This window comes from Plasmodium sp. gorilla clade G2, assembly GCF_900097015.1.
Source record: "Plasmodium sp. gorilla clade G2 genome assembly, chromosome: 11".
Classification (NCBI taxonomy): domain Eukaryota; phylum Apicomplexa; class Aconoidasida; order Haemosporida; family Plasmodiidae; genus Plasmodium; species Plasmodium adleri (nom. inval.).
In genome coordinates this window covers 1,484,903-1,498,527 of record NC_041703.1, presented here as the reverse complement: position 1 = coordinate 1,498,527, position 13,625 = coordinate 1,484,903, and the positions used below count along the sequence as shown (strand labels likewise).

The 13,625-nt window shown below is 17.7% G+C and overlaps 2 protein-coding genes across 2 annotated transcripts; one reads left to right on the top strand and one right to left on the bottom strand.

The window, feature by feature from the left end:
- Window positions 1-1,030: 1,030 nt before the first annotated feature.
- Window positions 1,031-6,292, top strand: PADL01_1138800 (conserved Plasmodium protein, unknown function; the record flags this gene model as incomplete). The annotated part of the gene is made up of 1 exon (XM_028682863.1): window positions 1,031-6,292. The coding sequence occupies one exon, from the start codon at window positions 1,031-1,033 to the stop codon at window positions 6,290-6,292; it is 5,262 nt and encodes a 1,753-aa protein (XP_028539099.1).
- Window positions 6,293-6,777: 485 nt separating this feature from the next.
- On the bottom strand, window positions 6,778-12,479 carry PADL01_1138700 (myosin F, putative; the record flags this gene model as incomplete). The annotated part of the gene is made up of 5 exons (XM_028682862.1): window positions 6,778-6,867; window positions 7,000-7,071; window positions 7,206-7,495; window positions 7,621-8,044; window positions 8,154-12,479. The coding sequence occupies 5 exons, from the start codon at window positions 12,477-12,479 to the stop codon at window positions 6,778-6,780; spliced, it is 5,202 nt and encodes a 1,733-aa protein (XP_028539098.1).
- Window positions 12,480-13,625: the final 1,146 nt, after the last annotated feature.

The following is a 13,625-nucleotide window of genomic DNA, read 5'->3' as shown; positions in this document are numbered from 1 at the left end:
TTTTTTTTCTTTTTTCTTTTTTCTTTTTTCTTTTTTTTTTTTTTTTTTTTTTTGTTATATTAGATAAAATGGAAATATAAATATTTAAATGAACTTTATATTAATACATTATATAATATATATATATGTATATATTTTTATGATGTTACGTAAATGTGCATATTTTTTAATTTTTATCAAACTGGAAAATATTTTACTATAATACTTGTGAAGAATAAATAGATCTTTATATATATATATTATGTATACAATTAAATATATAAATAATATTCTATATATTAATACTATTATAATTTATAGTATGTTTTATCCATCAAATATTTGGTATCATCACATTTAATTTTTAAAATTTAATTAAAAAAAAAAAAAAAAAAAAAAAAAAAAAAACAATGTGTCATTTATCAATTGATAACATTGAAAAGAATATTGTTTTTTTTAAAATAATATAATATTTGTCTAAAATATATATATATATATTCCCTCTTGGTTGTATTTTTTCAATTTTTATATGTTGCAAAAAATTAAAGCATTCTTTTGTACATTCATATGTTTTTATCCCTTACATTTTATTTGTCTAATTTTAATAAATCGATATGATTATATTAAAAATTGTAGTAAAATAAAAAATATATATATATGTATATTTTTAGCAATTTTGTGCAGTAAAATATATGTTTGTCTTATATAATAAATATATTTCATTTTTTTATATTTGTATTCTTCATATATATTTAATACATTTAATATATATTTATATTATTATATATTTCCATTTCTTATATGTTTGAGTGGATTATTATTTACAAAAATGTTGTAATATATTTGTTTATATATATATATATGTATATTTTTATATTTTTATTTGTTCCAATTTAGGCATTTGTAAAACTGACACATGCTAATTTGTAAATAAGGAAATTCTTTATTTTTACAACAAAAAAAAAAAAAAAAAAAAAAATAGAAATGTTATATATATAAATAAATACATATACATATATATATATATATAATATATTTTTTTTTCTTTTAAATGTCTATCCTCCAAAAAATATACAGTAATTATAAAAATGAAGAGATCAAAAAAAAAAGTGGTGTCATTGATGACAATCATTCTTTTAAATTAAAAAATAATTACATAGAAAGTAAGGATAGATCTATTAATAATTATAATCCTAAAAATATATCCAAAAGATTATACAGTGATACAAGTGAAACGTTTGATATTCTAAAAAATGTAGATTATTTTGAAGAAGAGCAAGAAGAAAATGCAACACAAAAATGGTTAATTGAAAATTCACCAAATTATTATATATTTGATAATTCAAATATAGAAAAGAAAAAAGAAGAAAATATAAAAGGAATAATAAAAGAAGATATAAATATAATAAATAACGAATGTATCAATAATTTAAAAAAGAACAATAAAAATATTTATCAAGAGGATAATCAAGGGATTTCTATATCCAAATTATTTATAACTTTATTGTATAAAAAGTATTTTTCAAAAAAACAAAAATGTTATTCTCTCCTATTAAAGATTAAGAAAAGGGGGGAAAAAATGTATGACCACGTGAATAAAAATCAATATAAAAAGTCTTTACATTTTTTTTATAATTCAAATGATATACTTAATAAAATAAATGAAAAGGTGACAGGTGATATTTGTAATGATAATATAAAAGAAGAGCATAATCTCATAAATCATCAAAATGATAATGATTATTTTAATATTTATGAAAAGAAAATGGAAAATTTTAATACTATGGTGGAAAAAAAAAGAAAAGAAATAAAGAAAAATAAAACAAATCATGAACAGAATAATGAGAAGTATCATAAGAAGAGTGATAATAATTATCTTTTCATTTTACCTAGACTTTTGTCGTATTCCCAATATTATAGGAAAAGAAAAATTCTTAAAAAAATCTACAAATATATAAAAATATATAAGAATAAAAAAAAAAATAAATTATCAAAACAACGAAATTGTAATTTATTTTCGCTTTTCAAATTTATGAAAGAAAAGAACAAGAAAAAAGAAAAAAAAAATATATATATATACAACAATAATAAAATAAATAATAATAATAATAATAATAATAATAAAATACATGATAAATATACAAATCAAAATAACAATGCAGATGAAAAACAAAATGGTGTTAATTTATATATATCACATGATAATATAATTTCTGACAAACAGATTGATGATAATACGAATTGTTTAGAAAATTATATGCTTGAAAATTTATCCATAGAAAATTATGATTTGGATTTTCAATATATAAAATCAATATTAAACAGTTGTAATATAATATTAAATAATATAAACAATATAAATACATTAAAAGAAGATAATAAAATTGATAACAGCGATGTTGATAAGGAGGTGCAAGAAATGAGCAATTTGTACAAACAAATTAAAAATAACAAAATTATAGACCATATAAAAAATGATAATATTAATGATAATATAAATGATAATATTAATGATAATATTAATGATAATATTAATGATAATATTAATGATAATATAAATGATAATTTTATTACACATAAAACATGTAGAAACGTCACCATAAAATTAAAGAGAGATAAAAATAATCCAAGACAACATGTATATATTATTAATAGAAAGGTTAATTTAAAAAAAAAAAAACTCAAAAATATAATATATAAAATAAAGAATTACAATAAAACGATTTATACAAATACATATAAAATAAATAAAAATGCATCTATCAAACCATATAAAAATTACACACAAATTAATGATAAATTTATTACATATATTAAAAAATTTTATAAAAATAAAAAAAAAGGAAAAAAAAAAATTGAACAAATTTTACAACATACAAACACAACACATACACAACATATAAAAAATTTTTCACATAACAATTTAGAATATATAAATATGGAAGATATGAATAAAAGTAATAAGATGATAAGTATAAACACACAAGATAATATAGATAATAATTTATTTGTTGAACAAAATCAAAATGATACATATTCATATAAGGGCAATCAAAAGGAATATAAAAGAAATAAAGTAACAAATTTTGATATTAATCAAAATAAAGAATATACAAATATTAAATATAATAATAATAATATATATACTAGTAAGGATCATAATAAAATTAATCCAATAAAATTCTTTTTAAAAAAAAAAAAAATTGTTGATGTTATAAAAATAAAAAAGAAAAAAAATAAAATACACTTAGTATATTTTTATGCAAAGAATAATATAAAAATTGGTGAGTTCTATATAGAAGAGAATATATTAAAACAATATTGTAAATTATTTAAAAAACATTTAAATAAAAAGAATAATATATACACTGTTATCATTAAGAAGAATCATATTATAAAGAAATATATTAAAAAATGTTTAGATATTATAATGAATAAAGAAAATATGAATGAGTTTATTGATTCATGTTTTACATTAGATAAGTTCTTTTGTCTATTTTCTCTTATAAAAATTAAAAATAAAATACATATATTTTTAAAAGATATTAAAAATATCATATTACAAATAAAGAAACTTATAAATCATATAAATAAAAAATTAAAACAAATTGAAAATATAATTTATCAGATCGAATATAAATTATCTAATATGATAAATAATAATAAAAATAAAGATTTAGAAAAAAATATAAAAACTTTCATGAATATTTTTTTAATAATTACAAATATATATAGTGATATTTGTAAACATATAAATAATCAAAGTTATAATATCTCTTCAAATATAAAATGTAATGAAGAAATTATAAAAAGTTATCTTATATTTGTAAGAAGCTTCTATAAATATATTATAAAAAGTGTTGTAAATATAGAATATTATTACAAAAAGATAAAAAACATAAATATAAATAATATCAAAGATAATAATATTAATAATATAAAAAACAATAATAATATAAATAAAATCAAAGATAATAATAATATAAATAAAATCAAAGATAATAATAATAATTGTAATAATAATCTTATTAATAATTATCGTAATGATAAATTTTATGTTAACACATCTTCTTCATATCATAATCAAATATGCCTCTTTTCTCATATACATTCTAAACTTATAGATCATTTAAAAATACGTCGTAACAAATTATTAATTTTTAAAAAAATATTAGAAGTTTATTTAATAGAAATTACAAATTTTGCTAAGTACCAAAAAGAATATAATAACAACAAAATAAATTTCTTGATAAATTCTGCATGTCCATATGAATTATTATTATTTTCATCCTTAATAAAATGTAATGTTTTGTGTAATATGAGTATAAGAAATATATGTAATAGTTTACATATACAAACATTTCAGCAATATCTATATATATATAATATATTTCTAAGTAATAAAATTAAAAATAAGATATTAAGATGTATTAAAGAGCTTGCACCAAAAAATGATATGATTGCTAAATGTCGAGACATAATTTTAAATAATTTACATATAAATAAAAATAATCAAATGAATAAATTAAAAATAAATCAGGAAACAAATTGGAATTTTCTTAATATGCAACAATTAAATAATAATGATAAAAAAAAATTATCATATAATAATCTTAATAATTATTCTAATATATTATTAAAAGAAAATTATAACAATATAAAAGATACTCAAAAAAACAGCAAAACAAAATATATATGTAAACTAAAAAATATTAAAAATATATTTATAGCTAAAAAAAATACATCTCTTTTATCTAATACTACAACAAATAATAATACATTTATTTTTTCTAAACTAAATAATAATAATAATAATAATAATAATAAGGTTATAATAAATTATAAAAATGTATTAGACACTTTAAAAAATATAAGGAAAACATTCTCAATCAATAGTAATCCTACTAAATATAACATGCCAAATCAGATGAACAACTTAAAAAATCTGACAACTAACAATAAGAAAAAGCATATCCAAATGTGTGAGAAGGAAATAAATGATGATTATAAAAAAAGCGATCATAAAATAAATTCTATTTTTATGAAACAAAGGAATAAAAAATATATAGTCAAGAAAAAAATTGATGCCTTACAAAATCAAATAAAATCATATGAATTAAAAGATAAAAAAAAAATATATATAAATGATAAAGGGAATGATGTGAATCATAATATATGCGATCATAATAAGATAGAGGATACCAATAAATGTCATAATAATAATAATAATAATAATAATAAAGAGATGAATAAGGATGAATATAATGATAATAATAGTAATGATAATACTTACAATAATGATCATCATCGTCATTATGAAAGTGCAGAATATAAAGAAAAAAAAAGCAACAATGAAAAATCTCATTGCAGTAAAGATAACAAAATAATTCAAGATAATATTAAAAAAATTAAAGAACTTGAAAAGAAATATAAAAGCATACAAGAGAATAAAAATAAAACAAAATACATAAAACAACAAAGAGAATTAAAATTAAAAACTAATACTCGAAATAAAAATATCAAATTGTTACAAACTAAAAAATTAAAAAATTTACACATTAAAAATTATAAAAAAATTAGTAAAAAGAATTTTATATCTATAATTAATAAAGATAAAAAAGGATATAATACAAGAATTAAATTTAAAATAAATAATCAAAATTCCAATCATCCTAAAAATAATGAAGAACAAAATAAATTAAGTTATATTAAAAATAAAAAATGTGGTACTCAATTAATAAATACAAATAGATTATTACAACATAATAATATATGTAAAAATCAAAAGATAGAGCACGAAAAAGAAATTATATATAATAATGAAAAAAATATATTACCATATAAATATTCTAATACATCTTTAATCAAAACTAAACATAATAATAATATATGTCATATTAATAATTATCAGAATAATCATTTTATTAATCTCTCATCTCAAAAAAAAAATATAGACTTATCATCAAATAATTGTGTTAAATATAAATTATCTGACTTTTCAAACAAATATAAAAACAACATTTTTAATCAAGAAAAATGTTCTCTAATTTCAAAGAAAGAAAATATACATACACATAATATAACAAATAATAAATTCAACAATAATTATAATAATAACACTTCTGACAATTATAATAATATACTAGAATATTATAACAAATACAACCATATACATCACAGTGATAATTATATATATAAAGAATATGAAGATAATATATTATCCAACTCATCAAATAATATGGAAAGTATAAATAATAAAAAAGGAACAAGGATAAAAAATATCAATCCTCAAAATCAATACTTTTTTTTTTAATTATTAAAATATTCATTCGAATATTATGAGACAAAAAAGTGAAGTTATATTAATAAATATATAAAGAAAGACATAAATAATTAAATACATAAATATCCAAGAATATATTCTCAATTTTTTTTTTTTTTTTTTTTATTTGTTAAAAGTAATTTTACACATTAAATATGCGTAATATAATATATAAAACATTGATACAAATTTGTGTTATTTTATTTTTTTATTTTATAACTTTAAAAAAAATATAATAAATCAATGAAATAAGGTTAGTTCAAAATAATTATAGACAATCTTTTCAAATAAGAACATTAATTAAAAATTTATATTAAACCCAAAAAAAAAAAAAAAAAAATAAAATAAAATATAAATATAAATATAATAAATTAATAATAAACATATAGGTATTAAAAAAAAAAAAACAAAATAAAATATAATTACATTTTTATATTATTTTGTACGCCTGTATCTATTTTTTTCAATTTATCTATTTAGCAACATTTGAACATTTTTAATTCAATTAATGGTATTTTTGAATCAAGATTAGTATCTAAAAAGTGGTTTAATAAAATATCATTTTCCTGAAAAACGAAAAATGAAAAATAAACATAAATATAAATGAATAAATAAATAAATAAATATATATATATATATATATATATATGTGTGAGTGCTTATATGAATTCATTATATAACTCGTCATATTATTTTACATTGTTCATAAGATTAATATCCGGTTCAGGTATTTTAGTTTGAGTAACATGAAAATCTTCTGGAATTATAAGCTAACAAAATGAAAACATAAATAAATAAAAATAATAATATTAACCAATCCAAAGAATATATATATACATACATATATATATATATATATATATATATATATTTATTTATTTATTTATATGTTAAATTATATTACCACATCCGTCAAGTCAAAATCGTACTGTTCTTCCAACACCTCTTCCTTTGTAGGTTTATATACACTATATATATTACTGATATTACTATAATTTCCTCTAATATATATGGATTTTTTTTTCTTCTCTTTTTGTGGACACATATGATTTTGTTTATATTTCTGAATATATCTATCATATATTGTATTTTTTATATGATTGGAAACTTTGTTTTTCTCTCTTTTATAACTTGAAACAAATTCATTTCTGTTATTTGCATGGTTATAAGTTTTCCTTTTCATCTTATTCTTATCTAAAAAACATTTTTATATATTCAAAAAAATATTCATATGTAGATCAACATATTATACATAAAATATTATATAAATATATATATATATTTATTTATTTATTATTTTTTTTTTTTAAGTGATTTACTAAGGCTTAGCATGTCATTTTTGTAGTTAATATTTTTCCTATCCGTATTAATAGTACCACTACATATACTCAAATTACTGAATCGAAATTTATTCTTTGCTTTAGTTTTATTAATATTTTTCGTACTTTTCTGTATATTTTTTATTTTGTTTCTTTCATTTTTTACAATATTTCCTACACTAATAATAGGTTTATCTTCAATATTGCTATTTTTTCTTTTCCTCCCATTTATATGTTCATTAAAGGTATTTACATTACTATTATTATTTTGATATTGCCTCTTAATATTTTCATTCTCATTATAATAACTGTATGTACTAGATGTACTATATTGGGATATTAAATAATTGTTCCCTGCATCCCATGTTTTTCTTTTCTTCCTATTTTGTATATTCATGGATGGTTGACAAAACTTATCTCCCACCTTAAAATGAAAAAATAAATATAAATGTAAATAAATATATATATATATATATATATATATATATATATATATATCAATATTTACATGTTTATTTTTTTTTTTTTATTACTGTAATGGTGTGGCGATGTTTTCTTGTCTGCACATATATAAAAGAACCTATTCGATCTGTAACATTAAAAGAATTCTTTTTTAATATATTTAATGGATAAATTTTTTTTTTTTCTTCTATTTCATTTTTTGTAAAAGCATGGTGATATATATTCTTCTTTTTTGTGTCTTTCACATGTGCTATTTTTAAACAATAAAGTATATATTTTTTTTTCATATATTTTTTAAATGCTCTTTGTATTTTAATAATACACTTTAATAAATATTTATAATCATATTTAGTTATATACATAATCCAATTTTTTCTTATAGTATTAGCTGCTTTAACTCTTTGTTTAAAATATTTTTGAAATAAATAATAATCTTGTATAAATAAGATTTGTTTTTTCATATATAAAAATTTTTTTCTTAAGATATAAGTTCTATAATTTTTTTGTATAATTAATGTACTACTTTTTAATTTTAAGAAATAAATTCTTTGTTTATATACATTAAAATAAAAGAACAGTATTTTTTCTATACATTCTAATTTTTTTTTAAATAAATATTCATTATATAAGTCCAATCCATTTTCCATTAAAAGTTTTGCTCTTCTCTTTTTAAATAAAATTTTAAATCTACATCCAAATAGAACAAAATTTAATAATCTTCTTTTTCTAATATGTAGCCAATATTTATAAACACATTGAATGAAGGTATTTTTCTTCTTTTCATTTTTATTTAATATTTCATTAATAATAGATAATACACCAAAACGAAAAAATATTTTTGTCTTTCCAAATGTATATTCATTTGAATTTATTTCTAAAAACATTAAAACAATTTTACAAAACATTTTAGGAGTTAAATATTTTTTCATATCTTCTTGTAATATCCCACTATATCGTATCCATATGTCATCATATAAAACTCTGCAAGGATAACCATTCTTCATTAAATTTAAAATATCAACCATACCACTCATAACTAGTTGACTTAATACTAAATTCTTATTAAATAATTTTGCTTGCTTTTCTTGATTTGGTTTTATACATCTTATAAATTTTGATGAAGTCTTACTTAATTTATTTGATAAAACTTCCAACTGTTTTTTAAAAGACGAAAATATTGTTTTCACCTTATTCTTATATAAATTATTATTACTACTATTATTATAACAGGATATTGTATTTTTTGACTCATGTTCATGATGAGATATCATCTCTTTCACGGATAGTTTTCTTTTGTTATTTTTTTTGCTCTTATCATTATAATGATTGTCCCCACCATTATATTGTTTTGCCACATCATCATATTGTTTCGCCCCATCATCATATTGTTTCGCCCCATCATCATATTTTTTCGCCCCATCATCACATTGTTTCGCCCCATCATCATATTGTTTCAACACATCATCATATTTTTTCGCCCCATCACATGTTATTTTTTCATAATTCCCTTTTGAAGGATTTAATTCTCCCCCCTTAATAGCTTCATATTTCCCATTTCTGAATCTTTTCTTTTTCAACAAATTTTCACTTATAAAATAATTACAACTTGATAAAAACATTTCTATATCACTAGTCAATATGTCAACATTCTTATTGAAAAAATCTGCAGAATCATATAAGACATCACCTGCATAATGAGATATAATAAAAGATTTATTTTCTACCTTATAATTCCTAATAATATTTTTATATTTTGCTGAATTTATTATATTTTTATTAAGCTTCTCATAGAATATATCTTTATTATCATCTTCATTAGATTTATTAGATACAAATAATAAAGATAAATCTTCTAATATAGTATATATACTTATATCTTTTGTATCTCCTATAAGACTAATAACATTACTGTTGTCATTATAAGAAATCTTTTCTATTCTTAAATTTTCTTCATAATGTATCTTTTGTTCATTATGTATTATTTGTTTTAAAAAAAAAGCATGTAATATTTCATTAGCATAATTTATACATAATTGTTCAAATCCATTCATACCTTCATTACTAAAATTTTCAAAACCATAAATATCTAAGATTCCTATAAAATTTAGTTTTTTATTGATTATTATATTTTCATCCATATCATCACTATCATATTCATTTTGTTTATGTAAATTTTTTGTTTTCCTCTTATATGTCTTTCTCTTTTTCTTCTTTTTTTCATCCATATCTATAAATGATTCATCTTCTTTGAGCACGTTTTCATTCTCAAAAGAATTATCCCTCTCAGATGATTCTGAATAGATATTATGATCACTAGCATTCAACGAATCATTAACACACAAAATTATATATTCAAATAAGAGTTGATATAAAATTTTTGATATAACATCTCGATTATAAATCGCCTGTTGGTATGTGTAACTTTTTTGTGTTTCTCTAACCTTTTTTATTGTCAATATTTCGATAATTTTATTAATATTTAAATTATCATTTTTAATATATAAGAGTTGGCTTAATTTTTTACAGATCTCAATATTTTGAATTTTTATAGGTTCTTGATCATTATCACTTTCAACAAAATTTATATTACCTAGAAGAAGTATACATATTAAAGTTTTATAAATTTCTTCTTGTTCATTTGGAAGAACACCTATACTATTAAAACATTTTATGATAAAATCTAAGCTGTATAAACTTTTCCACTGTATAGAATCAAATGGTTTCTCTGTTTCCTCCTTCTTATTATTTTTTTGATACATATTTATATCATCATCCTTATATTTGTTCTTTTTATATTTAGTGTTCATATTATTACCATCATCTATAATATCATTTTTTTTTTTATTTTTTTTGTTATTTTCATATGATTTTTCATTTTGCTTTTTTAAATTATAATTATCATCTTTTTCATAATTTCTTTTTACTCTATCTTTTTTATTATCAATAAGATTATTAGTATTTTCATTATCATTTTTATAATATATATTATCATAAGTATTATTATATGAGTGTTTGCTTTTTATTACTTTTTTATCTGCTTCAATTAGATAGTTATATTCATACCATGGTAATAAATCAAATTCTTTTGATAATTTCTCATTCTGACATAAGGAATAAAAAATATGATAATTTCCTTCTCCTTTTGGAACATCAACAACTCTCGATTTGGCTAGTAAATAGGTTTCAATGGAAGCAGAACATAATATACCTTTTTCGTTATAATTTAATTTCATTAGTTTACCAAATCTACTACTATTATCATTTTTTATAGTTTTTGCATTACCAAAACATTCTAATAGTGGATTACTATTTTGTATTTTTTCTTCATATGTGGAAGACGAAGAAGTATTTATAATATTTGTATAATCATCTGAATTTAAATTTATATTTGGAATATTTTTTTTGGAATTATTATTATTTATATTATTTTTGTTTTTATTATTATTATTTTTTTTTTTATCTATATTATTTTTTATATTATCATTATTATCACTATAACTATGTTTATCATAATGATAAATTTTTTTTCCTTTTTTGATAGTATCATTTTCTTCTTGAGGACTATTATTATCACTTGTGGTGTATCCAGTTCTTTTATCATTACACAAAAAAGTGTCATCCATATATTTCATATTATTATCTACATATTTCATATCATCACATTCGGTATTAGCACATTCATTTGGAATAATTTTCTTTTTCCTTTTCTTATATCCTTTTTGAAAATAACTCAAATAAGTTAAATACTTTAGAACCTGTTTTGATGATTCTGTTTTCCCAGATCCACTTTCTCCACTTATAATTATAGATTGACTTATCTTATCTTCAATTAAACAATTATAAGCATCATTGGCTATTGAAAATGGATGAGGAATAGCAAATAAATCATTTCTTTCTTTTATTTTTTTCATATAACTTTCATCATATATATCAAAATTTTCATATGGATTTACAGACAATAAGATATAACCTATATATGTATATATACAATTTCGGTTCTCTTTATTTATATATGCTTTATTATATCTTTGATAAATATTTTCTAACAAATTTGGAGAATTCAAATATATTAACTGTGTATTATCACTACAACCAAAATTTGTATCTATAGGCAATAAATATTTTACATTTTCTATTATATTATAATTAAAGTTATCTTTGCATATATTATAATTATCATCTATAAATATATATATTTCTACTTCATTTTTAGAAACAAATCTTTTCACACTCCCTTTAAAAAAACAAAAAGAACTATTTCGATATTTATAATATTCATAAATCTCTCGATATAATAAAGAGTTCTTCTTTTTAATAGAATTTATATGTACCCAAACGAAAGAATTCTCATATATGTAATTTATATCTCTTGATTCTAAGGACTTTTGTTTATACATATTTAACGGTCCCTGCTATATCAAGCTATAGTAATATATTATATATATATATATATATATATATATATTATATTATATTAAAACTAAAATAATTCACAATAAAAAGAGATATATATATTCTAAAACATATATATATATATATATATATATATTCAATATGTCTATAAATATTTTAATAATAAAAAAAAAATATAAATATGTATATCTTTAATTATATTTTATTAATATTGTATTTATTATTCTTTTTTTTCATAAAAATTATTATTAATAAAAATTCGCATAATCTATATATTATATATATATTCTTTTTAATCCAAAAAAAAAAAAAAAAAAAAAAAAAAAAAAAAAAAAAAGACATATAAATATAGATATATATTAAATTATATTCAAAGGGACAAAAATAACAATTTTATAATATATAAATGAAAACTAAAGAGAATATTGAAAAATATATATATATATATATATATATATATATGTTATATTTTTTGAGAACTATTTAAATAACAAAACAATGTCTTAAGAACAACAAAAAAAAAAACTATATATATATATATATATATATGTACATATTTACATAAATGTAATAAATATTGAAAGACTAAAAAAATTATCTTGCACATTTTAAAAATATACAATTTAATTATTTCATTTTAATTTATATAATTCATCTTATAAATATACACATTTTTATAGATTAAGAGCATTCTAATTTTTGAATAATAAATATATATATATATATATATATATATATATATATTTTTAACTTATCTATTAAACTATTTCGTCTTTTGTTTAAATATATATTAATTTTGCTTAATATTGTGTATTCGTTAAACAAAAAAAAAAAAAAAAAAAAAACGAACGAATAAATGAATAAAATATATATCATTCAATCATTTTGTAAACATATTAATATAGTATAAACCTAAATTTTCCTTTATAAGAGAAAAAGACCAAGAATATAACAATATATATATATATATATATATATATATATAGTTAATATATTTTTAATTTGGTATTTATTTATTTAATATTTTTTTTATTTTTTTGAAAAAACAATTAAGAAGTGGAAAATGTGTATAAATTATTCTTTATAGAAAAAAAAAAAAAAAAAAAATATCAAATTATAATAATTAGTTA